This window comes from Carassius carassius, chromosome 41 (genome assembly GCF_963082965.1).
Source record: "Carassius carassius chromosome 41, fCarCar2.1, whole genome shotgun sequence".
Lineage (NCBI taxonomy): Eukaryota > Metazoa > Chordata > Actinopteri > Cypriniformes > Cyprinidae > Carassius > Carassius carassius.
The window spans coordinates 7,904,660-7,929,257 of NC_081795.1; the positions used below are offsets into that span (position 1 = coordinate 7,904,660).

Here is a 24,598-nt window from a genome sequence, read left to right on the forward strand (position 1 = left end):
CCTCTTGGATCTCTTGGCCTGCACTGTTTTGTTGTTTCCGTATCTATTTGCTGCAATATTATTGCCATAACTGTTCCAAACTGTATGACATTTCTAAGAGACAAAATTGTAATGTAAAAACAAAAGCATGAAATTTAAAAATAAAATAGCAACAACACTGTGTAACATTGACCGACCTGAAAATGTGAGCCTGGTTCAAATTATTCAAACATTCAAAGTCTAAAAGTAATTTAAAATGTTAAGCATGACACTCATAAAGGGTGAAGTATAAAATATATTTTAAAAGAACATTCGATTGTAAATTATTTAATCATTTGTGGTGATTTTTTCAATAATCGTCAAACCTCTAATCTTCAGACATATTTTCTCAAACAAAACATACGCCTTTTTATTTCAGATAATTATTTTGACAAAATCTATATAAAAATATACAGCATTCTACAATTTTATAACCCTTTGTTATGTATAAATATTGTGGAATGTATTATCTTTCATTGATTAATATTCAACTATGAGATGAGTGGATTCTCTCATTCTTCTGCGTCCTCTAGCGGCAGTGGTTTGCTATTACAAGTTCTCTGTTCACTGGGTTCACAGTTTTTTCTTGGCTGTTAATATGAATTTCATGAGCTTTATGACTTTGTTTGTTTTGTTTTTGCTTTTTTTGTCATTAAATTGTACTGACACTACAATAAAATCATGTTGGGTGGTTGGTACAGTTACATAATTCATGAACAACTTCATGTCTTCAGAATTTAGCAGAAACCAACATATGCTTTTCTATGTGACATGACTATCACGCTTCTTGTCACTACTACAGGCCTACTACAACTTTAAGATACAGGCAACGGCACCTTTGTAACTTGATCAAGGCTTGAATAAATGATGGAGCAGTATCTGAGTTCACTGGTTGTGGCTGTTTGCATTTCCAAGGACACAAACCAGCCGAATCAAGATAATCAAGCTGAAACACGTTTACAGAGCATCCTGCTATCAATAACCCTAATGATGAATCCTGAGTAGTAAGTAGTTTTGGCTCTAAAGATTGTTTGTCTACATTATTGTGGTGCTAGTTTTTTGTTTACAATGCATTGTGTTATAAACGGTCGACAGATTTTCTTCAATTACAGTGAATAGAGGAGGCCTCTAATTTGTGACATTGATATTAGTATAACTAATTTTGCCCAATATAATAATAAGTAAATACGATGCAGCTTAATTGGAGCGTGGACACCAGTTGAGTAACATAAAATGTTAATAATATTCTAATGTTTTTCTCAGTGACTACCTGTTCAAGTTGCTGCTGATTGGGGACTCTGGTGTGGGAAAGTCATGTTTACTTCTACGGTTTGCGGTAAGCTAAATATTTTATGCCTAATTTTCTGTTTAAAGTTTCTTCAGTGAATCATTTAAAGTAGCTGGCCCAAAAATGTTAAAAAAATGTTCTATTATTTCCTCAATATCGTGATGTTTCAAATCTATGTGCTGGTGGTTGTTGTTGTTGTTTTTTATCAACGTAAAACTTTTTTAAAGAACCTGCTATGGATGAAGTGTTGACCTTTATAGATTATAAAATGAGTTGATAATTCTGTTGTTGACACACAATCATTCCAACAGGATGACACTTATACAGAGAGCTACATCAGCACTATTGGAGTAGATTTTAAAATCAGAACTATCGAAATGGAGGGGAAGACTGTTAAACTGCAGATTGTGAGTATAGATATTACAGACATTTATATTCATTCATTTTCAGACTTAACTAGTTGGTTTGTGTCTGGCTGTGTCTGAGTTGCTTTTTTGTTTGATCTAATTATTACATGATCTATTTTTATTAATTCAATTAAAAAAGAAAAAACTAACAAAACTACCCCGTAGGGATAGTTTCCAACAAGCAGGCAGGCCAGGGCACAGCAAGGCAAGGCAGGATCAAGGAGGGCAGGATAAAATGGGATCCAACAAGGGAGCATAAGACAATGAACTAGCACCGGACTGCAAATGCAAGGAGAAATAAATAGGGAATAAAGAAGGAAGGTAACAAGAGAGGACAGGTGGGGCGAATGAACACATAATAAGATAACAAAAAATGGCGCTGTCAAGATAATAGATATGACAGCACGTGGCACATAGAAACAAACAAAACACAAGCCATGTGCTCACACAAGACAGAACATGGAGCGTGAGTGTCTGAACTCCAACACAAAACCAAAACTGAACAAGACATGAGTCCCGGCATCCGAACACCACGCTCCAACATGAAACAAGAAAACAGGGCATGCAGACAAGAGAGCAAATGGCTCCAGCAAACTTGCAGCTGCGCACCCCTATGAAAACAAGACATTACAGAGTTTTTTATAAAATGTTTCATGTGTTTCTCTGTCCTGTAGTGGGATACCGCAGGGCAAGAACGATTTCGAACAATAACATCCAGCTATTATCGAGGGGCACATGGCATTATAATTGTATATGATGTCACCGAGCAGGTAATACTTTTAAATATTACAGAATGTTATAACATTTTGAGTACAGAATGCAAAGTACTTTAATTTTACAGGAGTCTTTCAACAATGTGAAGCAATGGTTAGAAGAAATTGATCGCTACGCATGTGAAAATGTCTCCAAGTTGCTAGTGGGTAATAAGTGTGATCTTGCCTCAAAAAAGGTGGTAGACTTTACCACAGCAAAGGTGAGCCCTCTGCTTATGCAAACTTGTTGTGAAGTCTGTTCTACAGGAATGGCAGATCTAAGCTAATATTCAAACTTGCTGTTTTCAGGAATTTGCTGAGTCGCTCAAAATCCGATTTCTGGAGACAAGTGCCAAGAACGCAAACAACGTAGAGAAGGCATTTTTAACAATGGCCTCTGAAATCAAGAAGAGGATCGGGACAGACAGCGTTCGGAGTGAAACTGTTAAAATGGGATCCAAAATAAACAGTGCCCCATTATGGCCTGGTGGAGAGAAGTCAGTAGCTGAGGAGGTCAGCTCTTGTTGTTAGTGTTCGGTATCTTTTAAATTCAGGATAATATCAATCAATATTTTTGTTCATCATTTTATGTGTTTTTCCTCTAACAACTTCTTCATTCTAAATGTAAAATAAGTCATTGCCTCTATGTTTCCATGTTCTAATAAGCTAACGAAGATGGTTCATGCCTTTGGAAATGTTTCTGTAAATCATTTTCTGATCAAGCATACATTATTCTACATTAAGTGCTCTTTCTCTAAAAAGAACCAACCCACAACCATTCAAAAGTTAGAGGTTGTTAAAATGTTTTAATGTTTTTAAAAGAAGTCACATTTACACTGCATTTCTTTATCAAAAATATAGTAAAAACAGTAATATTGTGAAATATTATTACAATTTCAGCAGCTATTACTCCAGTAATCATCATTATCACGTGAGCCTTCAGAAATCGTTCTAATATGCTGATTTGCTGCTTAAAGGGATAGTTCACCCAAAAATGAAAAATTTTATGTTTATCTGCTTACCCCCAGGGCATCCAAGATGTAGGTGACCTTTTTTCTTCAGTAGAACACAAACGAAGATTTTTAAAACAAACCGTTGCAGTCTGTTAGTCATATAATGCAAGCAGATGGGAATCATGGCTAAAACATACAATAAAACAAAAACAAATAAAACATACACAAACAAAACCAAATTAAACCCTGCGGCTCATGACGATACATTGATGTGTAAAGATAAAAAACACTCCTAACTAAGATTGTAGATAGAGTGTCAGATAGAGAGATAGGTGGCGCTAAGTCCGCAATCCACCGTAAAGCAAGAAGAAGAAGACACATCACGAGGAGGCGTTCATACAGTGTGTTATAATGAGCTGCAGCTTTTAATTTGGTTTTGTTTGTATATGTTTTCTTAGCCATGATCCCCATCTGCTTGCATTATATGACTAACAGACTGCAACGGTTTGTTTTAAAAATCTCAGTTTGTGTTCTACTGAAGAAAAAAGGTCACCTACATCTTGGATGCCCTGGGTGTAAGATAAACATCAAATTTTCATTTTTGGGTGAACTATCCCTTTAAGAAACATTTATGAATTTTATCAATGTTGAAAACTGTTGTGTTTCTTAAAATTTTGTGGAAATCATGAACATTTTTTTTTAATACATTAAATACATTTTAACTTTTCCACAGTACTGTATATATATATTTCTGATACTATATGCCCTATTTTAAAAGAAACAATTCTATTAAATCTAACAGAAGATCAGCTTAAATTTACTTTAATACTTTAAATATAAATAAAAAATTATTTACATTAAAACTTTTTTGAGTGTCAAACAATCTCTTACTGTGCAGTGCTTATACAGTAGCATTTGTAATGCATATGAATCTAAATAAACGCTCAGATCAAACTAATGTGCAAGTATTACATGCACAGAAAAAGCACTGGCCTAAGAGTTGTTGTGCATGACACTACATCATGTGTCAAAAAGAAAATCAACAATAAATCATGGTCATTATGTCATGGATGTCATTACTGAAATAATAGTCAAGTAATAATACAATTAAGGAGATGTAATATACATTTATAATTTGATGGTCATATGCCGAATATATAATATTCATTTTTATGGCAATTCAAAAAAGATTTTGAAAAAAGATTTACAATCAATGCGCTAAAAGGGTGAAACTTTTTAGCTCAAGCATTGCAAGCATTTGAATCAAACACAAAATGGCACTGAACGTTACAACATGACAAAACATAAAGAAAAAAAAACATCAATACACATTACAACCAGGACTTTTTGCCAGTAAATCTAGCCATGTTGGCCAGTTTCAGCCTCATATGTTCCCTCTCCTCTGGGTTCCTCTTTGAGGTGCACTCAACAGTACAGTCAGTATCGAAGGAGATGGCTGGGCCGTGTGAAAGCAAAGCCGTCCCCGTCTTTTCCTCAGACAGGGTGGTTGTGGGGGACTGCAGAATCAGCCTGCTCCGCATTGAGTGCCTGAGGCGTAGCAGCAAAGAGTTCCTTTGAGAGTACAGATCCCTCTCTGGCGTGAAACACAGGAAGCAGGCAGCACACAGCAAGCGGAAAATATAGATCCAACCGAGGTAGTGAAGTTCCACAATGTTCAAGAGAAAACAACCCAGGCTGATACTAAACATAAAATTAAGGAAAATGGTCTTTTCAGTGGCTCGCGACACAAAACAGTCAGTCCGTGTCGGACAAGGGTACGTTTCACATCTGAACAAATGAGGCACCTCAAATCCAAACAAGTAGTACTGTCCGACAAGGAACGTGATCTCTAGGATGGAGCGGATCAGGACGTGAACAATATAGATGAGGAGAATCTGACTGGAGAGTGTGGTTGGATCCTTGCCATCCTCACCAAAATCATCCTGGAGGAGATTTTCCTCCACGCTTTCCTCATCCTGACCACCCCATTCTTCTCCTTGGAGTCCATATCCCATTCTGACACTGTCCCCTTCCAGCTGCTCAGAATAGTCTCCCACGGTGTGCTTGGCCTCTGTCTGGACCCTCTCTGTCTCCAGCTTCTCATCTTTGGTGATTTTTTGAAGCACATAGATGATGTAAAAGATGGAAGGTGTTGAGACCAGCACAATCTGGAAGACCCAGAAGCGCAAGTGTGAGACGGGTGCAAAAGTGTCGTAGCAGACATTGTTGCAGCCCGGCTGCAGCGTATTGCATGTAAACTTGGACTGCTCATCGCTGTACACAGAGTCTCCAACCAGGGTAACCAGCAGGATTCGAAAGATCAGGAGCACTGTCAGCCAGATCTTACCGATGACCGTTGAATGATTCTGAACCTCTGTTAGAAAACGGCTCAGAATTGACCAGTCCCCCATTTTTAATCTGGAGAAAACAAGAAAATAGTGGAAAGGCAAAGATATTTTGTTATGTTGTCATCTAATATATTGCATTTTTTTTAATCCAAAATTTTAAATTAACTCAAAATCTACTCACTCTCAGCCCATCCAAGAGGAAAAATTTATATCAATCACTCATCTACATCTTGGATGTCCTGAGGGTGAGTACATTTTCAGCAAATTATCATTTTCATTTGAATTATTCCTTTAAGAGTGTTAAATAATCTGTTTAGACAAATTATTTTAGAAAATGTCAATTTGTGATACCAATATGTTGTTTTATGTGCATTTTAAGTTCTTCACCATGCAGTTTTAAATTTATTTAAGGTTCATAATTTCTTGGTTACTTGTGTAATCTACATAGAGGCAAATTTAGGGAAATTGGGTCACTTTTTGCCATTGAGGTGACTGGGGGAAATGGCCCAATTATCCTGAATTATATCCTCATTACAGTCATGTAATTTGGTTGGACAATAAAATGGCTCACTCTTTTAAAAATCATATAATAAAATAGACAAGGAAAAAACACTTACCTTTGGATAATTTGTCTACAAAAATGACAAAATGTACAAAAAATACAATTTGCATTGCTGCATTTGAAAAAATGTCTGTTTGTCACCAGGAAAAGACCTCAGTGAGTGAGCCGGGGGAAATGGGCTGACCACAGGCATCTATCCAAACCCTCATTGTACTGTATTCAGACAAAGAGTTCCAAATGTACAATGTCACAAAGATTTAAAAATACAATGGGATGCACCATCTCCGAATTTCCCTGAACAGTCAAACAGATTGTTCAAAAGAACCTGCTGGAATGGGGAAACAATGCTAATTCATGAGAGATACATACATACACCACAATATGGAAATAAACAACATTTAATCTACTGACCCAATTTTGTTATTGCTTTATGTTCAAGTAACATATGCTTTCTAATGTTGAAATGTATTATAAATACACAACACAATATGTCACCTGTTGGGTGAAAAAAAGGCAAAACCAATAGCCTTTAAAAAAAATTATAATAGCTTGATTTGATCATGAAGATCTTATTTAGAGCTTTTGAGAAAATGTAAACTCTGTGAACTCTTTTTTTCTAATTAATGATATAAATATGCATTACAATATAGTTTTCATGGTAAAATCATGGTAAGAAAACAGCTGCCAAGTTGATAACTTTAAAGTTACAGTTGCATCTGCTGTGCCAGAGGATTAACTTTTTTATGTGAAATTAAGCAAAATAAAAACCGCAAGCAAACAAAAGACAGACATTTTATATGCATTTTACAGTTAACATGTTGCTCATCGTCAGTGATTTCACTACCTTACCATCTGCCCCCAACACACAATATCCAGAGACAAACATAATTTTCACCGTCTCAACATCTGTCTTGTTTACTCCATGTACATAATCTTAATATTTAGCATCTGGTCCTCACACTTCATGTTTACTTTGTTATTTGTGGTACTTGTGTATTTCTATGTTTGTACAATAATATATAATAATAATATATATATATATATATATATATATATATATATATATATATATATATATATATATATATATATATATATACATACACACACATACATATACCTGTAGGCTATTCTCTTAATGCAAATTATCTTAATAGCTACAAAAGCTTAATGCAAGATCGCAGACAACCATTTAAGTAAATAATTAGTTGACTCCTATTGACGTTTTTAAAAATAAATGCGTAATGTTTGGACATTTTCCAATAATTTTACTTTAAGTCAGTTGTTTATATTTGCTAGGCTAGCACATCATGCAATATTTATTTAAGAATTATCTTGTTATTTATTTCAACGTCGTTGACATTCAGTCGCGTTTATAGTCGTTTAATTATATAATATATAAATGTTTGACTAAAAATAAAAATTGTTCGTTGCTCTAAAGTGTGTTTGTGAGTGCAGTGCTGTGATGGAGTGAGCTGGCGGAATCTCAGCAGTAGCGGCGCGTATATCAGATGAAATGGTTTGGCTCTCGGGGTTACAGGAAGTTGTAACAGCTGCCATGTTTAGCTGCTTTGTTGTAGATTTCTTGTAGGTTTCCTGCGGATTTTTTTAAGAGTTGCAATGGAGCAGAGCTGGAGTTCATTTTTATTTCAGGTAAGCTAGCAGTTCGAAATAAATCACAACCGCGCGGGAAAAAATAGAAAATCGATCGGGACTCTTAAAACAGCTCGAGGCGCGGAGATTTGAGCTTTAAAAGCGGGATTTTAAGGCAGTAAAAACAATGGTAGCTAAGCTAGCTCACATTAGCCGCTAATGCTGAATCTCTCCCAGATTTCCAGCTGTGAACTATGAGGGAGACGTACAAGGGATTTATTTCCCTCTTTTCCCCCTTCTCCTTCTCATTCACACTCTTTTTACGTGCTTTTTGCCTTTTTTATCTTAAGTTAAACACTTTTAGCTGACAGCTATTCCTTAGTTTGTAAACTCATTAATTTTGTTCTGACACAGTTTGGATGTTTTGACCAGACACAACGTCAATGTCTGCGTGTGTAATAATATAAAACGGTGTTTGTATGCATTTTTGGCATATATATATATATATATATATTTTTTTATTATTATTATTTATATATACTTCATTTTTATTTTCCAATCGGTCTCCATGGTTCTCCTTAATTACTTGAATTTTTTTTTTATTCGCTGTTTTCGCAGCTCCTTTGGCTACTTTTATTGGAGGGAACATGGGGATAATGGCTGTGTTTCAAGATCTCAGCTGCCTAGCTAGACATCATAATCGAATAGAACGTGCATATGATGACAAATATACGATTTAGGTTCTTTACGGAATTTCGAAAATTTACTATTCTGGTGCCCTAGAATCTCACAGTCGTTATGAATAACTTAGTCGTTGTTCGATAAAGTTTGAAAACAATTATTACATTTTGACTTATTTTCTCTCTCCAACCCTTAAAAAGGTATTCAATTTGAAATTAAACTGCGCTGTATAGTCAGCCCATGCTCTTGCTGCGGACATCCATAAGCTTATGCATGTAATGCATGATTGATGTTGTTAAAGCATGCATTGCATTGGTATGTAAGTGAGGTGCAAATGTTGCTCTGATGCATGAGGAATCTGCATGTTTACGCTGAAATATCAAAGCTTAGGTTATGGCTGTTATGGCTCTTCTTACCATTCATCTCATAGGACCTTACACTTTTAACTTAACATAAAAGTAACAAATATTGTTCACTCTTATGGCGAATTCCTTTGGTCTTCCTCATTTTGTAAGTCTTTTGCTTAAGGGATCGATGTGATTTCGTATAGATCAACCCACTTGTTTTGCACATATTGATATGATATTGATGATGCTTGTTTTTGTTTATGTGTTTTGATAATTAAGTAGCCTAACTGATAACAAATAAGTTAGGCTACTTTACCTGTTGAAACTGTTGTTTCCTATTGAATGCATTGGAATTACTAGGTGCTATTCTTTAGAGATCCACTGAATGATGCAATTTATCAGTGGAACCAATGGTAATATATCTGCATTTGGCAGATGCTTTTATTCAAGACTACTTTGCACTTTTTTTTCAGTTCTTGCTTTCCATGGGAATTGAATCCATGACCATTGTCTTGCTAGCACTATACTGTACTGTTTGAGCTACAGGAAAGCTAAAGAATAAGTAGGAAAAGTATATATATTGGTTAAATATAGATGTATGAATATTAAGTTCAGCTTAGTCCAACTATTATGAGTATAAGAAAGTAGTGACTCAAAGCTTTTTCTGTTCACTTTTCCCTTGGGAGAGAAAACATTTAAAGTGCTCTATGGCTGTAGGCCTTGTTCCAGAAAAGTTTCCCAAAATGCATTTACTTGGAAATAGAAGCAGAAGCAGACAATGTCCAAAAATGTTGTTGTGAGTTAACGTTAGAAAGGCTTCTTCGGTGTGTGCTTCATCATCATCAACATCCTCTTAAGTTATTTTAATTGGACATGTACTGAGACAAATTTGAAATCAGCTCCAACATAAGATTTAGCATTTTTAGTTAGCATAGAAACATTGTTAGACACTATCTGAAACTTCCTTGACCACATTATGCATGTTTGTCTACAGAAGGATCTTAGAAGAAGTTTCTGTACACTGCTCACTTCCTCCAACATGTTGTATGCACCAGTTATAATCCATATTTGATTTTCTGTCAGCTTTCACTACACATGCTGATCTGGATATTGTCAGTAACAGATCAGACTTCACTGACCATTTAAGAGAGAGATAACATAATGTTTCTTCAAATATTCCTCAAAGTGCTTCCAAAATGTCTTTTTAACTCCTTAATATCGCTGTATCTATGGAATCTTTACACCTTAATAAACTTTAAGTTTACAGACTTATTAAAACTGGTGTAAAAAGTGCTTAATTTGTTCTGCTTGATTCCACCCATGTGATAAAGCATCTAATGAGACGACAGTCTAGCGCATCACTCCTCATTGTTCTGCAGGCGTCAGAGGTTATTCATGAGCAAGGCATTGTCCGGCTCCCAACAGGCATCTCCTAATCTGTCTGCAGCAAACAAGAATCTGATTCACCGGGTTCTGTCTTTAGAGGAAAGGAATTCTTCTCGCTCTTTTTCTTTCCTTAATTTTTTTTGACAGGTTACATAAGCAGATATGTTGGTTTTGATGCCACAGATATTTAATTCTGGCGTTGTTAAGAACATTTTTTGTTCTATTTCGCCTGCTTCTGTAATAGGCTTAAACTGATCTAACTGTGCATCTGCCATCTTCACCAATTACGATTAAAGTTTTATATATATATATATATATATATATATATATATATATATATATATATAAATATGAATCTCAAATTAATTTTCCACATTATGGCTGTGCAGACAATGCAGATTAACCTATGTACCAATACATCATTAAAGTATAGGCTCACAATAGCAGCATATTTTAAATGCAGCAAGTTTGCTTCAGATTTCATTTTGCATCTAGGTTAGATCTAGGTCTGCGTACAGTGTTCTTGCGTTTGTATGTGCACTGCTCAACCTTAAGCCTAAATTATTTCTGTTGGAGTGACGTCAGCCTTCAATGCAGATTTGTATCAAAATCATCCAAGCAGCGTGAAGAGCAGCCCACTGTCACTGTTTGAACACTTGATGCTTGGCAAACTTGAATACGTCTAAATACAAATATCCTCACAGATCGACTTCTAATTGCACATTTTGTAGAGTTAAGTCATCTAATCAAGCTGACATAGACCTCCTACTGGGCTTTTAGGTGAAAACGCGAACTGAACATATCTGTTCTTACTATTGATGTTCATCATGTTCCAGTTAACTGTTAACCGACCATTAAGAATTTTGACCTATTAATACAATCAGTTAAACTGTTTAAAAAGTCATTTATGTATGTATTCATTTATTTTCAGTAATTTATAAAAATATTTAAAAAGGTTTACTGCATTGTTAAAATAGGCTACACTAGTACGTGTATAAAATGTTTTGATTTTAGAGAGAGAAAAAAACATACACATTTTTTTAATAAGTTGCATTTTATTATTTCATTCAGAAATGGGCCTAATACCGACTCGAAATGTTTACAAACATATTAAACACTGTAAACATAGCTATGCTATTTTAGTTCCCCTCACTCCACAGCAAATCCGTTCAATTAACGGTAGCCTATTTAAAAAAGAACAAGAATAAAAAATAGCCTATTACAAGTTATAGCAACACAAACGACAAGCCAAATCGAATTAAAGCTAAAATGAAACTGAAACCAACATTGGGTTTCTCATTCGACACACAAAATCAAATGTTTCCAAATGCGCAATGTATTTGAATGCCAAATTATTATTTGTTATGTAGCATACTTCACTCGCATTCCGATAGCCACGTAAAACTTAAAATATAAACTTAACAGCACAGATTTTATTACATATTTAAACTGAGCAGTTGTTAAAGTAGCAAAGCTTAACTTTGTGCGCGCTTGCGGCACCAACGCAATCACTTGATTTTCTTCCTTCTAACAGTGAAAAGGAACCAGTGTTAATTGACACGAAATTTAAATTTAGTTTTAGTCTTAGTCTTTTGACTATAATTCTTTTTAGTTTCAGATGAAAGGTAGCTTTTTTTTGTCATGAATGGATGGTTTTCCCCTCCACAGTAGCTCTCAAATGTAATTTGCACTTCCACATTTTCATATATGAACCAATAACATAAGACTGACGTCTTGTTTTGCCATGTTTAAATATGCAAATGAGATTTTAAAAATGCAAGAATTTATGGAATGCATTGGATATTTTTCAGCGCTTTGTCATTTTCGGTGCATGGCAGCACACTTTTTACCCATGTGAACATTCTGCCTTCATGCTCCTTTGACCATGTAGTCTCTCACCATGTGTGTTTTGCGTATGACGTGATGTATGTTTAGCAGAACGTCCTGGGCATGTGTGGCCAGATAGATGAGGAACTGCATTCATTATAGTCTCAGATAATTTTACTTGCAGTAGATTTGTTTGCAAGCTGCAGGAAGCTGTCAATTTCGTATGCAAAAGCACTGAAGTCTCTGATATGATGCACATGTCAGCAAACATGCGTCTTGCCCTGACGTGATCTAAGGATTCCTGTTAGTCACAGTGGGATTAGGGTTGCCAAGAATTACATCTTTTTTTATGCTTCTGCTTTTTCTCCTCTTAAAATGTGTTGCTTTTTATGGACAGTTTTTGGCAATTTCTCATTCATCTGAATGCATTATAATCCACATTCCTTCTCATGCTCTCTCTCTCTCCTTCACTATTCGTCTAGCTTTCTCACTCTCTCTAATATCTCATTAGTAATCCTGCACTGTACTGAACAGCTGACTGTCCCCCTGCTAGGTCCCAGTCAGGGCTTCTCTTGTTTTCCAAGTTGCACAGATGCCCTGGAAATGAGTCAGTTTCTATTTTTGCTAAACATTTAACACCATCTCTCAGCTGAGGTCATGTTTACCTCATGCTGGCCAATAGCAACACTGGCCTATAATATCACAGCCAAGTGTATTTGTACAGCCATTGAGTATTTCCTTTAAAAAAAAGAATTAATACATTTATTCAGCAAGGATGCATTTAATTGATCAATATTGACACATGATTCATATTTCCAAATAAATGCTGTTTTCAACTTTCTATTCGTAAATTAATCCTGGAAAAAAATATCAGCATGTTAGAATGATTTCTGAAGGATCATGTGACAGAAAATTCAGCTTTGCATCACAGGAATAAATTACATTTTAAAATATATTAAAGCAGAAGACATTGCCACAAATATTTAACTATCACTGTTTTACTGTATTCTGGATAAAATAAATGCAGCCTTCAAAAACATTAAAAAAATAACCTTACCAACCATTTGTTTTGTCTTAAAGACATACTAAGAAGTCTTCTCTTTCTATCCCAGCAGGCCAATGAAGCCCTCCACCACCAGCATCAGAACAGCCTTCTGCCGCTGCTCAACTCTGAGCCGCAGGATCAAAAGCCTGTTCTTCCTATCCAGCTCGACCAGAAACCCCCAGTCAGTTCAGTTGACCTCCTCAAAGACAACATGGGAGGCGGGACGGGTGGAGGGGGTGGTGGCGGCGGTCAGGTGGTAATAAAGAAGGAGCCCAAGTCAAAGACGCCCTTCATATGCGGCTACTGCAACAAGGCCTTTCGGGACAGTTACCACCTCCGGCGACATGAGTCCTGTCACACGGGCATTAAGATGGTGTCACGGTCCAAGAAGACAACCACAGCGCCCACCATGGTGCCTCTCATTTCCACTGTGCCACGTGATAACAACGGCAACCCCTCCTATGTCTCAACAATGGCGGACATCCTCACCACAGCCACCACCTCTGCGTCCACGGCCGCAGGTATAATGTCGGTCCTGCCTCAGCAGCAACCAGCCATGCCCAAGAAACCCCCCAAACCAGTGAAGAAGAACCACGGCTGCGAGATGTGTGGCAAGGCCTTCCGGGACGTCTACCACCTCAACCGCCACAAGCTCTCGCATTCGGACGAGAAGCCCTTCGAGTGCCCCATCTGTCACCAGCGCTTCAAAAGGAAGGACCGCATGACCTATCACGTGCGGTCGCATGACGGTGGCGTGCACAAGCCGTATATCTGCTCCGTTTGTGGGAAAGGCTTCTCTAGGTAGTTTCAGCAAGTCACTACTGACTACAGGGAAACATGTCTCATGATTGATTTAAGGAACAAACCATTATGTCTTGAATGTCTTGCATGTTTGTTTATATTGTGCTTTATTCAATACATATCATTTCAGTGCAGCTTCACAGTAATAACAGGAAAAGAACAGAATCAATGATGCAAACTTCTTTAAAATTCTTTATAACAATTCCAAGTTCTGCTGTAAAGCATCTCTACATAAGACAATAGTGTCTTAATATGTGATATTTTTCCATTGGTAATTTATCCTGAAAATGTTTCATTTTCATTTGACAAGCCTCCGCAAGCTTGCATGCTTGCAGTTGCCAGATGACAAAATTTTAAATCCCCTCAAACCCCCAATCTGCCCAGTCGATTAATCTTCCCAACCTGGCAACCATGCACCGTCTCTGCTTTGAGAAAAGAGTGCATCGGAAAACACATGCTCAAATGAAAGTACGATACAGCCTGAAAGCTTCTTGTTGTACCAGTTTTCATAATTTAATGTAATTTATCTGAGAAATTGAATTTATCAGGACTAACTAGATGAGGTAAAATATGCTATTTGAGTTGATGTTCTCTTGATTTGTGCTTATGTGAAATTGCAGTAATTCTAATCAAATGTAAAAAGAAATATGTAAAATGACAATAATCATGATTACTTGTGATTATCAGTTTATCCATTATCACGCAGTGTCATCGTGCAGCTCAGATCAGTTCTAAATTTTGTTCTGTGTACAGTGACATATTTTATTTATTGTATGTGATTTCCTCTCCAATAGGCCGGATCATCTTAGCTGTCATGTCAAGCATGTACACTCCACAGAACGACCCTTTAAATGCCAAGTAACGGTAAGAGTGCACATGCCCCTCGCTCTCCTCCATTCTCGAAGTTCCTGTATGCTTCATTGGTTTATCGCACTCTGTCCACACAGTGATTTGTCTTTCTGTCACTGCAGGCCTGCACATCTGCCTTCGCCACCAAAGACCGCCTGCGTTCACACATGATACGGCATGAAGGCAAGGTCACCTGCAACATTTGCGGGAAGATGCTGAGTGCCGCCTACATCACCAGCCATCTCAAGACCCACGGCCAGGCCGGCTTCACCTCCCCCTGTAACAAAGGTATGTCAATTCTCCAACAATTTTCAGAAGTCTTCTGGGATGACTTTCACACTCCGAGAGATGCCACTGGTTTCTCTTGATCCTGCCACATACATTAGTGCCTCCCGATTGTTTGCCATCTGTGTGATTTGATGTTGCCTATACAAAATAGAATTTTCCTTTTTGTTCACTTTTCATAATATTCGGTGCTAAAGAGTATTTTCCCCAGCCTGGCCTTTTAAAGTCCACAAATGTCAGCTGTCTAGTGTGAATGTTAGATATTCAAATATGTAGAGGTTAGGTAAAAATAAGAGATATTCAGCCTCAACTGTAAGGATTTTTCTTCAGTTCTGATGTTTACTTTTCAGTAGTCCCAGCACATTATGTAATACTACTCCAATTAATAAATATTTTATTGCATTATTTTGATAAAATGTTACTTTTTACATTACAAATACAAAAAGTTAAAAATTGTATCTTTTAGAAAACAATTTTTTTAACAATGTATTTCTTTAATTACTAGAAATATTTATATTTAAAAAAAAAAAATTAATGTTTGCTTAAGTCCACAATTTTATTTACAAAGAAAATTTAAACATTTTGCTTTCGAAACATTTGTCTTTATCAATGTTTTATATTTACTTGAAGTATTTATATATATATATATATATATATATATATATATATATATATATTTAAAAAAATATATATATATACACAAGATAATGTTGTTAAGATTTTGCTAAAAAACAACAACCAGGTAGAAATAAATATTTTGGTGAAAAATTTGCAAAAACAATGTGGAATACATAGCAGTAAACTAAATGTAGAAGTAGATGTATAACATCAATAAATGAATGAACTCTGCTTTTTCTGTCTTACCCACAGTGTAACCCTAGAAATCACCCCAATGTTTTATACACTCTTTCCTTTTTCACTTTTTCCGGTCAGACTCTAACAACGTGTGCAACTCTGCCTCAGCCACATCAGTCACTTCTTCAACCGCGTCCAACACTACGGCCATGAACCGCTGCACCATCAGCAATCCCATCACCATCGCCGCTCAGATGAACATAACCACCAACACGGTCAACATCACCTCCCCCGTCAGCCTTCAGCACCCGGTCACCATCACTGCTCCCGTCAACATCACCTCAGTCAACATCCCAGCCACGGCGCCCATGAACATAGCCCATCCCGTCGCCATCACCTCGCCCATGTCGATGAACATCACCGGTCCACTCAACATTGCCATGAGGCCGATGGAAAGCATGTCTTTCCTCTCACAGGTCCTGCCTTCCAGCCCGCCCTGGTAGAACCCAATGTCCTTCTAGTAAACCTCATGTCTCCCATTTTAGACTTCCTCTCCAGCTGTGAGGGAAAAAAGAGCCTGGAGGAATGGGGAATATAGGAAAATGACAGTCTGCAGCTGCAAGGAATCATGCGGATGTTAGCTGGCACTTTGCGCCTCCTTCGTTCGGCTGAGAGATAAGCAGATTGTCTAGGGTTTAGTGACGAACAGAAAAAATAGTTATTGCATGGAGTGGAAGACTGACATGTATGTTTGGTGATTTCACTTTTCAAGTGCCAGAAAATCCTTGCCAGTCGGCTGTTTGAAGCAGAGCGTGTCGCCGCTTCATTGTTAGTGTTAACGGTTTAAGGACTTTGGCAAATATTACTGTGAGGATTTTATTTTTGTTACGTTAGCTTGCTTATCAGTATTTCATAGTTTTATGCATTTTAATGAGTCCCGTAAAACAAAAGGGACAGTGGTTTCCATTAGTGGAAGATGAGAGCTTTTTTTTTTTTTTTATAAGACAATACTCTACAAATGAGGAAATTTTAGAATAAGATTTTAAAAGGCCTCATTTCATTGTAAGCCTTTTAATCTGTAGCTGTGTTTTTATTATTATTATAATTATTATTCTTTATAGGTATTCTTTGGAGTTGGTTATTCCTGATTGTAGAATAATTAGGTTCTGTTTCAATAGCTGGGATATTTTCTGCTTAGTGGGGTTGAACATATACAGTTACAATCTTGCACTGGACACATATCTCTTTCGGTGGTTATTCTGACAGCAGTATTATTTTAGATCAAATATTTTGAGTGTTCGTATAGATGCCTGGTCACCAAGTGGCCGACTTCATCACTTGAAAGGCCAATTTTTATTCTTAAGAGCATTTAGTTTTGTAATCGAGACGTCTCTGCTCTTCCTTTCTGAAGGACGAGGGCTGTTTTTCCATAGGACCTTTTGCTCAGGAAATTTGCTGAGGGTGTCCCAACTTGCTCTGCTCCTGTAATGGACAGCATCACACCTAACACTCTCTTCCAGACCTAATTTTCTACACAATTAGCACACTAAACATAGTTCCCTTTATTGGCGAAAACTGAGATGTACCTCAGAGGTCGAGGTGCCGTATACTCTTCAGCCGCTGACGCGATCGTCCGTCCCAGGAGCAGAAAGTTAACCTCTATTCCTTATTCGTTTACCCAAGTCACAGTAAAAACCAAAACTGCCTTCAAATTTTCAGGGTTTGTTGTCTTGTTCAGAGTAACCCTGTTTAAAAATAACAGAATCGGCTTTTGCAGAAATCCCCAACCTAGTTTTTCTCTGATTTTCCTCTCTGTGTTGGATATATAAAAGCAATATAACTTTCTCAGTCCTCCTTTTGACCGAGCTGGACAGCTGTCGTGTACATTTTATGTTATGATATGAGGAAACCGATGCAAGGTTTGTAGTCTCACGTGGCCCTCTAAACCAGGGTTGAGTGCCCTTGTGTGATGTGAATTAGTCTCAAACAAAGAGTAAAACCAGCTGAATGTGATTGTACTTTAAATGATGTAATAGCTACCACCGCCTGGGCATAAATCACCGGAAAAGGTTTAGTCTGTGTTAACTCGCACCCCCAGTGTTTTCCCAACCAGCGCTGACCTGGTAGCCAAGCATTTGTGCTCTTAAATTTGTATTACATGGACTTACATGTAGGTATGTGAAAGCTAAAATCGCTCTGGCCTATTTTATGTTTTCGTTTTGTTTTTTAAATGTTGCCTTCGGTAAAGGCGGATTATTTCGACTGAGAACTGGAATTCGAGGAATGTGACTGAAAACACTACAACAACAACAAAAAAACCAAACGAAATGTTTTAATTGTGCTTGTGATTTAATTGTTTGTCCTTCCACAATGGTGTCACTCCCGTGCCTGAACTGCATGTCTGAAAATGCCACCGTGAAACCCATCAGTCTTCTCTCTGATAAGACGAGCGGTTCTCAGCGATGGAAACTGTTTGGGTCGGCCAACTGCAGTTTAACTGTTTACCAAATGTGTGTGGAGATTTTGAATCTATTTTGCGTATGAAATATCAAGTTGCCATGTTTGAGGAATTATGAATTTGTTAGTTTTTTTATATCTTATAAAGTATTGCTCATGAAGTTACTCCTTATGCATCAGTATCTTTTAAAGAACATTAATGGTGGAAAAACAAGAAAATCTTTGTGTTGGGTTTTGGATTGGAGAGTTTAGAATGATTCCAGTCCTTTCATGTCCTTGGGTGGAAATTGGCAAACTCATGTGAAGGCCAATGAATGTATATCTTTGTAAAAACATTTAGCTCAGAGAACGTGGTAGTTATGATAGACACATGCAAGGAAAAACACAAGTAAAATAACCTTTTATAAGACATTTTGTATTAGAACATTAACATTGGTAATTTTGTATGTGTGTGTGTGTGTGTGTGTATATGTATAAATTATATATATACATATGAAGACTAGGCATTTTTTGGTTAGCAGAAAGGTGAAAACATTCCTACATTTTTTTTTTTTTTTTTTTGTATGTCAAGAATAATTATGTAAACCCATTGCGCAATGTTTTCTGTGCCTTTTATTTGGGTTGTCTGAATAAAAGAAAACTGTCAAGTATGATTTGCCTCATTCCCCCTGTGCTTTTCAGGGAATTTTGCTTTTGCCAGTTGATAGATTTCAAATAATTGCTGCTCTTTTAGACTTTCTGTTTATCAAATAACTGTTTCCAGCATTGATAGTAATAATAATGTAATAAATGTTTCTTGAGTAGGCCTGCCAAACATTAAAATTTAATAAAAATGAATACATAGGGCATACATCTGATTAAAAGCAATAACTGATGTGGATATGAGCTTTCATGTGTTTTGTATATCTGACCAGAATGTCATACAGATTTAAATCCATCATCTCATTCGGTATTTGTGGATGTCACTATACAGAATGACAAAATAAAATTTTCATATCTTGTCTGCTAATGCTATGAGCTAAATACTGATCCGTTATTATTAAATATTCTTCTTGATACATATCAATCTTAAACCATTATACTAAGAATCGTGATAGGGGGCCATAAGAATTATAATGCAGATAATCATTTATTTGTAAATACAAGTACAACTTTTATAACATTTTAAGTATACTTCTTGTTTGGAAATTATATGCATTTGAAAACTGAACCCCTAAATACAATAGAATCACTAAAAATATTTATAAGTCTTAATGTAATATTTTAAATAAATTGATATTTAACAAAATATTCATATTCATTTTTAAATAGATATTTAGGCAATACATACTTTCATAATATGTACAGGTAATTAATTTGTAGATTAATTTATCATCATTTACTCAGTTTCTTTCGTCTTTCTGCTAAACACAAAGGAGATATTTTGAAGACTGTTCAACAGAAGTAGAAACTTTATACAGGTTTGGCATGAGGGTAAAATTATCCCTTTAAATTAATTACATGATAAATTATACAGTCTTATTTTAATCATGCATTTTTTTGTTTCTTTAGAAATACGTGATTATTTTTATTTTCTCAACATTTCCCTTCCGCCTTGATGTCCAGACTCAGCAGGTGTACTTCCGCTCTCTGTACACTAGGCGGCGGTGTTGCTCTTTGTTCCCTCCCGCACAGATTCTGACTGACAGATTTTTCCCACCTCTGATTCATCCCAACACACAACAAAACACTGCTAGTTCCCTTTCTGTGGGATTGCAGGCGCTGCGGCATCAACGCACCGACCGGGACCGAGTCTGTGTCGATAGAGATGATGCATGCCGACGTGTATGGTTTTTTAAAGCCTACGAAAATGCGTAAATAGTGTTTATTTTTAAGATAAAAGAGGAAGACCCGGATTGGGAACGTGCGCTGTGGCATTCTGCTCCTGTTCACCTCGAGTAAGTAGCCGTTTTTTTGTTGTTGTTTGTTTTTTTACTGAAACATTTAACTCCATAGATTGCACATTATGTTAGCGTTATATTATACTCCGATAAAATCGCTATGCCAATGTTTTATGGTTGTTTTACGCCTTTGTTTAGAGTATGGCTGTTTGCTCGCTGTTGTTGATGAGTGTGTCGTGAACTGCTGCGGCCTTCCGTCTATTTACACCTAAATGGTATGAGTTTATATATGTGAAAGGTAATTATGCCGTGCTCGTGTGAGAATAAAGACTGTGAAGTTCACATCTTGGATCTGAGAAGCGCTGTCCTTCTGCCATTAATCTGGTTGGTTGTGTCTAAAAGCTATTTCGCTGTCTACCTAGACAGCATTTTTATGGGATTTGTTCTTGGGATTCGTTCGATAGCTTTGTTGGATTTGTGAATGAATCGTTATTTTGGATCTTTTCAGTGAATCGGTGGTGAACCTGTTCGCTGGTCTGTACGATTTGCTCACGATTCGTTTCCAGCGGTTCTCAGCTCCGTCTCACTTTGAATCGGACAACAGGACAAGTGATGGATCCGAACACCATTTCTTGCGGACTTGTTAATTCTGACTTGTATCAAAATGTCAAAACTCGCAAGAATCCCCTCCTTCGGAGATTAAAAATATCGTTATTTCTATTAAAACAAGCGAGATCTTTCATTAGAGATATGTAAATAAATTTTCGCAGTGTTTAATGCAAACTCGCGTTATATTTCATTTTAATTTATTTTTTATGTTAGCTGAATCCTGTCTAAAACAAACGGAATTTGGAGACACGCATTTACAGTAACCTCTTTATTTATAATACAGAATGATATTTTTATAATATTCAATAATAATGATTAATAATATGCGGCCCAACATGACATTTTTTTGAATCAGTTCATTGAAATAAGTTATTTGAAAGAACCGATTCACGGAAATGAGGTTATCTGGGCTCAATTTTCATAAGCTTTATAGGCCCCTCAGTCTGTAGACACTGTAGTGGTTCAGCGAACACAACAGATTTTAATTGCAATTTTTTTACTCATTACACTTTTGACAGCTTCCTTACAACTTTACACTAAGGAACCAGTTTTAGCCTATTTAATAAAATCCCAGAAGTGCTTTCTTTCTTGGCTGAGGCAGACATGCTGTTCCACCCACCAAAATAACCATTTTGTTAGAGGCCTTCAGTTTTTCTCCTTAGATTTCAGCTCTGACGAACCAGAGGCCCATTCCAGTGTGTTATCATCTTCATGTAGTACAAGGCATTCAAGAAGTTAAAGTAGTATTATTTGTTGTGGTTGCTGTTGTTTTTATTGCTTTTGCACAGTTGGAATTAGATTTTTAGTCAACCAGTCTAGTCTATATTTTCTTGTTATTTTCTAAAGTATAGTTTGTGCTAATGTACCTTGCGAGAAAACCCCACTGTTAAATTTTAAGACACAAAACAGAAGTGTTTGGCTTGTGAAGTACATTTTGAGTTCAAAGATCTTACATATTCCTGGTTCTCGTGGTGTTATAAATGATGAAGGAGGTGGTGAAGGTCTGTCTGTCGGACAGCTGGTGCCACTCCTCTTAACCAAGTCTTGATTTGCATATGGCCACTGGTCCTGTTTTTGCCCTTCTTGAGTATGCTGGAGGGGATGATGGACTCATTGTATCCACTTACACCTCCCATTTTGTATGGCATTATCCCGTTGAAAGCTTTTAAGGTGCCTCTTGATCCACCCCAGGACCTCAGGGGTGATGAACTGGATGTAGATCGACCCCTCCTTATTAATGATGTCAATGCTCAGGTTGCCTACATGTGTTAAATGGCTACATACATTGTATATTAATTAGTCTTTTCTTAGCATGTGAATAGATTGCAGTCAGAGATTTTGGTCAGACTTTTTGGGAATCGAGTGCAGGCAGAGCAGCCAGTATTGCTTTGAGATGTTGCTTATATTCAGAGAGATTAATACCTGAATGTGTTTAGTCCAAAAATAGCTCATCGCTGTCTAATGTGTTTAAGCTTCTGTATTTTTGAAATATGACCCTAGGACAACAAACTCCGAGGAGTCTTTCTTATTGTAGAAGAGATAATTCAAACAACTATTATATAACGGATTAGTTTTGATAAACTGTACATACAAATATCAGTAAATAAGCGATTTAATGCTTCAAGGCTATTAGTGTGTATTTAGTAAAACCGATGAAGGACATTTTAAATCTATTTGCCACAGTTTTGTTTGTTTTTGTTTTATATAAAAACATAACGTTACAACAAATCAAAATTGAATCAGAACTATACAACGTGACCAGTGTAGTCTGATGTCTGAACAAATCTTATGTGCCTATTCTTATAAGCAATTTTAAAAGACAAGTCACCAGTTTTTATTAAATGAAGTGCATTAAAAAGTGTAGTAAAACACTAATATTATTAAAATTTCAAATAACTGTTTTCTTATTTAATGTTTTTTCAAATGTAATTTATTCCTGTGATGCCAAAGCTAAACTTTTATAGACCTATCACATCTTAGCATTTACAATATGTTCATGTATTTGAGTGCATAGTGGAAATGTAGCTAAAAAGTGCTACTGTAATTTCAGAGGCTGTTTCTAGCAAATGTTTTCCGTTTTTGGTGAGCAGGGGACAGTGGCAGACTTTTGTACCTTCTGTGACAGATGGCCCAGAAAAGGTCTGTTATGATCATCACTATTGTTATTGGGTTTATGGCGTTGAGCCTCAACAGATGCACTTAGGGGGCGGGGGGCCGGGGGGCGGGGGTCGGGGGCCACACTCTGAAGACCATCCAGCAGCGGGACGGTGGACATGCTGCGGGTGTCGTAGTCAAGTCACCCCTTTTTTTTCACCTTCCTGTTTCAGAAACCCCAGTTTCCTCATATTGACTATGGCTTTGGAACACAGTGCTTTTCCACCAAAATACTGTGGATATTAGCTCCTCATACAAGCCTTTTCGAATTGTGCATCCAGAATGAATGCAGAGATAGCCATGAATCAAATCATAAACTGTGATTTCGCCAAATATGGCTCTGTGGCATCAATCCAGTCAGTGATGCATTCAGATAGATGCACATCCCATTAGAGATAGCAGTGAGCTACTCCCTTTCAACCGTGAATTATTATACTTTGCAGACTTCACACTTCCTTCATTCAGAAACACATACAACCACAATCAGCCAGACGTCACAGACGGACTGTTTTGCAATTAGTTTTGCTCTTGTCTGTCTGCCAAGGTGTTGAGAACGCATGGAGGCTTTCCAGTTTCTCCCCCTAAGGGTCCTTTCTGTTCATCTCCAGCCCAAACAGCCATATTTTTGCTTCTGACTGCTCCATTTTTTTATCCAGAATATAATCACAAGACATTATATTGTTCTTGTCTATTTGTTAACTTCATTTTTGCCTGTTTATGCCAGATTGATTTTGTATCTAACAGAGCAAGGGTTGTCTTTAATCTGTGTTTGACAGATTGAAGTCGGAGAGCCTCGAAGGAACATAACGGCCTGATATTTGAGCGTCCAGATTTAGCATTCATTTGATCATGGCACACATTGCTTGGAAAAGATCTTCTTTCAACAAAACCCATGTTTGTTTTTTCACTCTTGGTGAAAGAGTGTTTTTCTCACTTCTGTGTTTTCCTGATATGCTAGCCTGTTTGTTATCTTTTTTTAGCTTCTGCTGATTTTGCCAAATAGTTTCCCATCTAAAATGTAGCTTAGTCTTTTTGTATGTTTTTGGGTTCTTCTGCATTTTTTGAACGATTTAATCCATACTCTCCCACTCCTATATTGAGGCACTTTGATGTTATTAGAGCTGTTAAATATTGATTACAGCGCACACTTGAGGAAACATTACATGAAAGTTTGCATGCCAATAAGGCATTTTATTATCCTTTGAAGTCCTTCATCCTGACAGCATTTGGCATTCTGTCAGATTTACCGTTATTAATGCAAAGTGAAACCAGTTTCTGAAAAAATAGCTTCTTGATAACGCCATGGACAAGGCCTGTGAAAACACAACCTGCAGGGTTTAATTGGCCTTTATCAGCTGTCAAAACAAGTTGTGTGCAACCAGTTCAGTGCTCGCAATCAGGAGGGCTGGAGACAGGGCCATCGTGCACTAATGTGGGTCAACACCCAAAATGTCTCATTGTTTCCTTGACTTATCATTGCCTTAGATTTAGAATGTGCCTGTTTTATATGTGGGTAATTTCTTGTGTTTCTTGTATTATTATTTATTTTATTTATTTATTT

The 24,598-nt window shown here is 36.8% G+C and overlaps 4 protein-coding genes across 4 annotated transcripts in view; 3 read left to right on the plus strand and 1 right to left on the minus strand.

Moving 5' to 3' along the window:
- Window positions 1–1,008: 1,008 nt before the first annotated feature.
- Window positions 1,009–3,130, plus strand: LOC132123221 (ras-related protein ORAB-1-like). Its single transcript, XM_059533794.1, has 6 exons — window positions 1,009–1,022; window positions 1,282–1,354; window positions 1,618–1,713; window positions 2,388–2,483; window positions 2,555–2,686; window positions 2,775–3,130. The coding sequence occupies exons 1-6, from the start codon at window positions 1,009–1,011 to the stop codon at window positions 2,994–2,996; spliced, it is 633 nt and encodes a 210-aa protein (XP_059389777.1). The 3' UTR covers window positions 2,997–3,130.
- A 1,390-nt stretch (window positions 3,131–4,520) lies between these two features.
- On the minus strand, window positions 4,521–5,829 carry LOC132123222 (gap junction delta-2 protein-like). The gene has a single exon (XM_059533795.1). It carries the CDS (start codon window positions 5,827–5,829, stop codon window positions 4,750–4,752), a length of 1,080 nt encoding a protein of 359 aa, XP_059389778.1. The 3' UTR covers window positions 4,521–4,749.
- A 1,964-nt stretch (window positions 5,830–7,793) lies between these two features.
- LOC132123551 (vascular endothelial zinc finger 1-like) lies at window positions 7,794–19,044 on the plus strand. The gene is made up of 5 exons (XM_059534243.1): window positions 7,794–7,981; window positions 13,275–14,008; window positions 14,803–14,872; window positions 14,980–15,145; window positions 16,076–19,044. Exons 1-5 carry the CDS (start codon window positions 7,949–7,951, stop codon window positions 16,438–16,440), a joined length of 1,368 nt encoding a protein of 455 aa, XP_059390226.1. The 5' UTR covers window positions 7,794–7,948; the 3' UTR covers window positions 16,441–19,044.
- Window positions 19,045–20,086: 1,042 nt separating this feature from the next.
- The window catches only part of LOC132123553 (CUE domain-containing protein 1-like), a 35,220-nt gene continuing 30,708 nt past the window's right edge, over window positions 20,087–24,598 (plus strand). The window contains exon 1 of the mRNA XM_059534244.1: window positions 20,087–20,331. The gene's annotated coding sequence lies outside the window, so the exon portion shown is untranslated. The remainder of the gene's footprint in view (window positions 20,332–24,598) is intronic.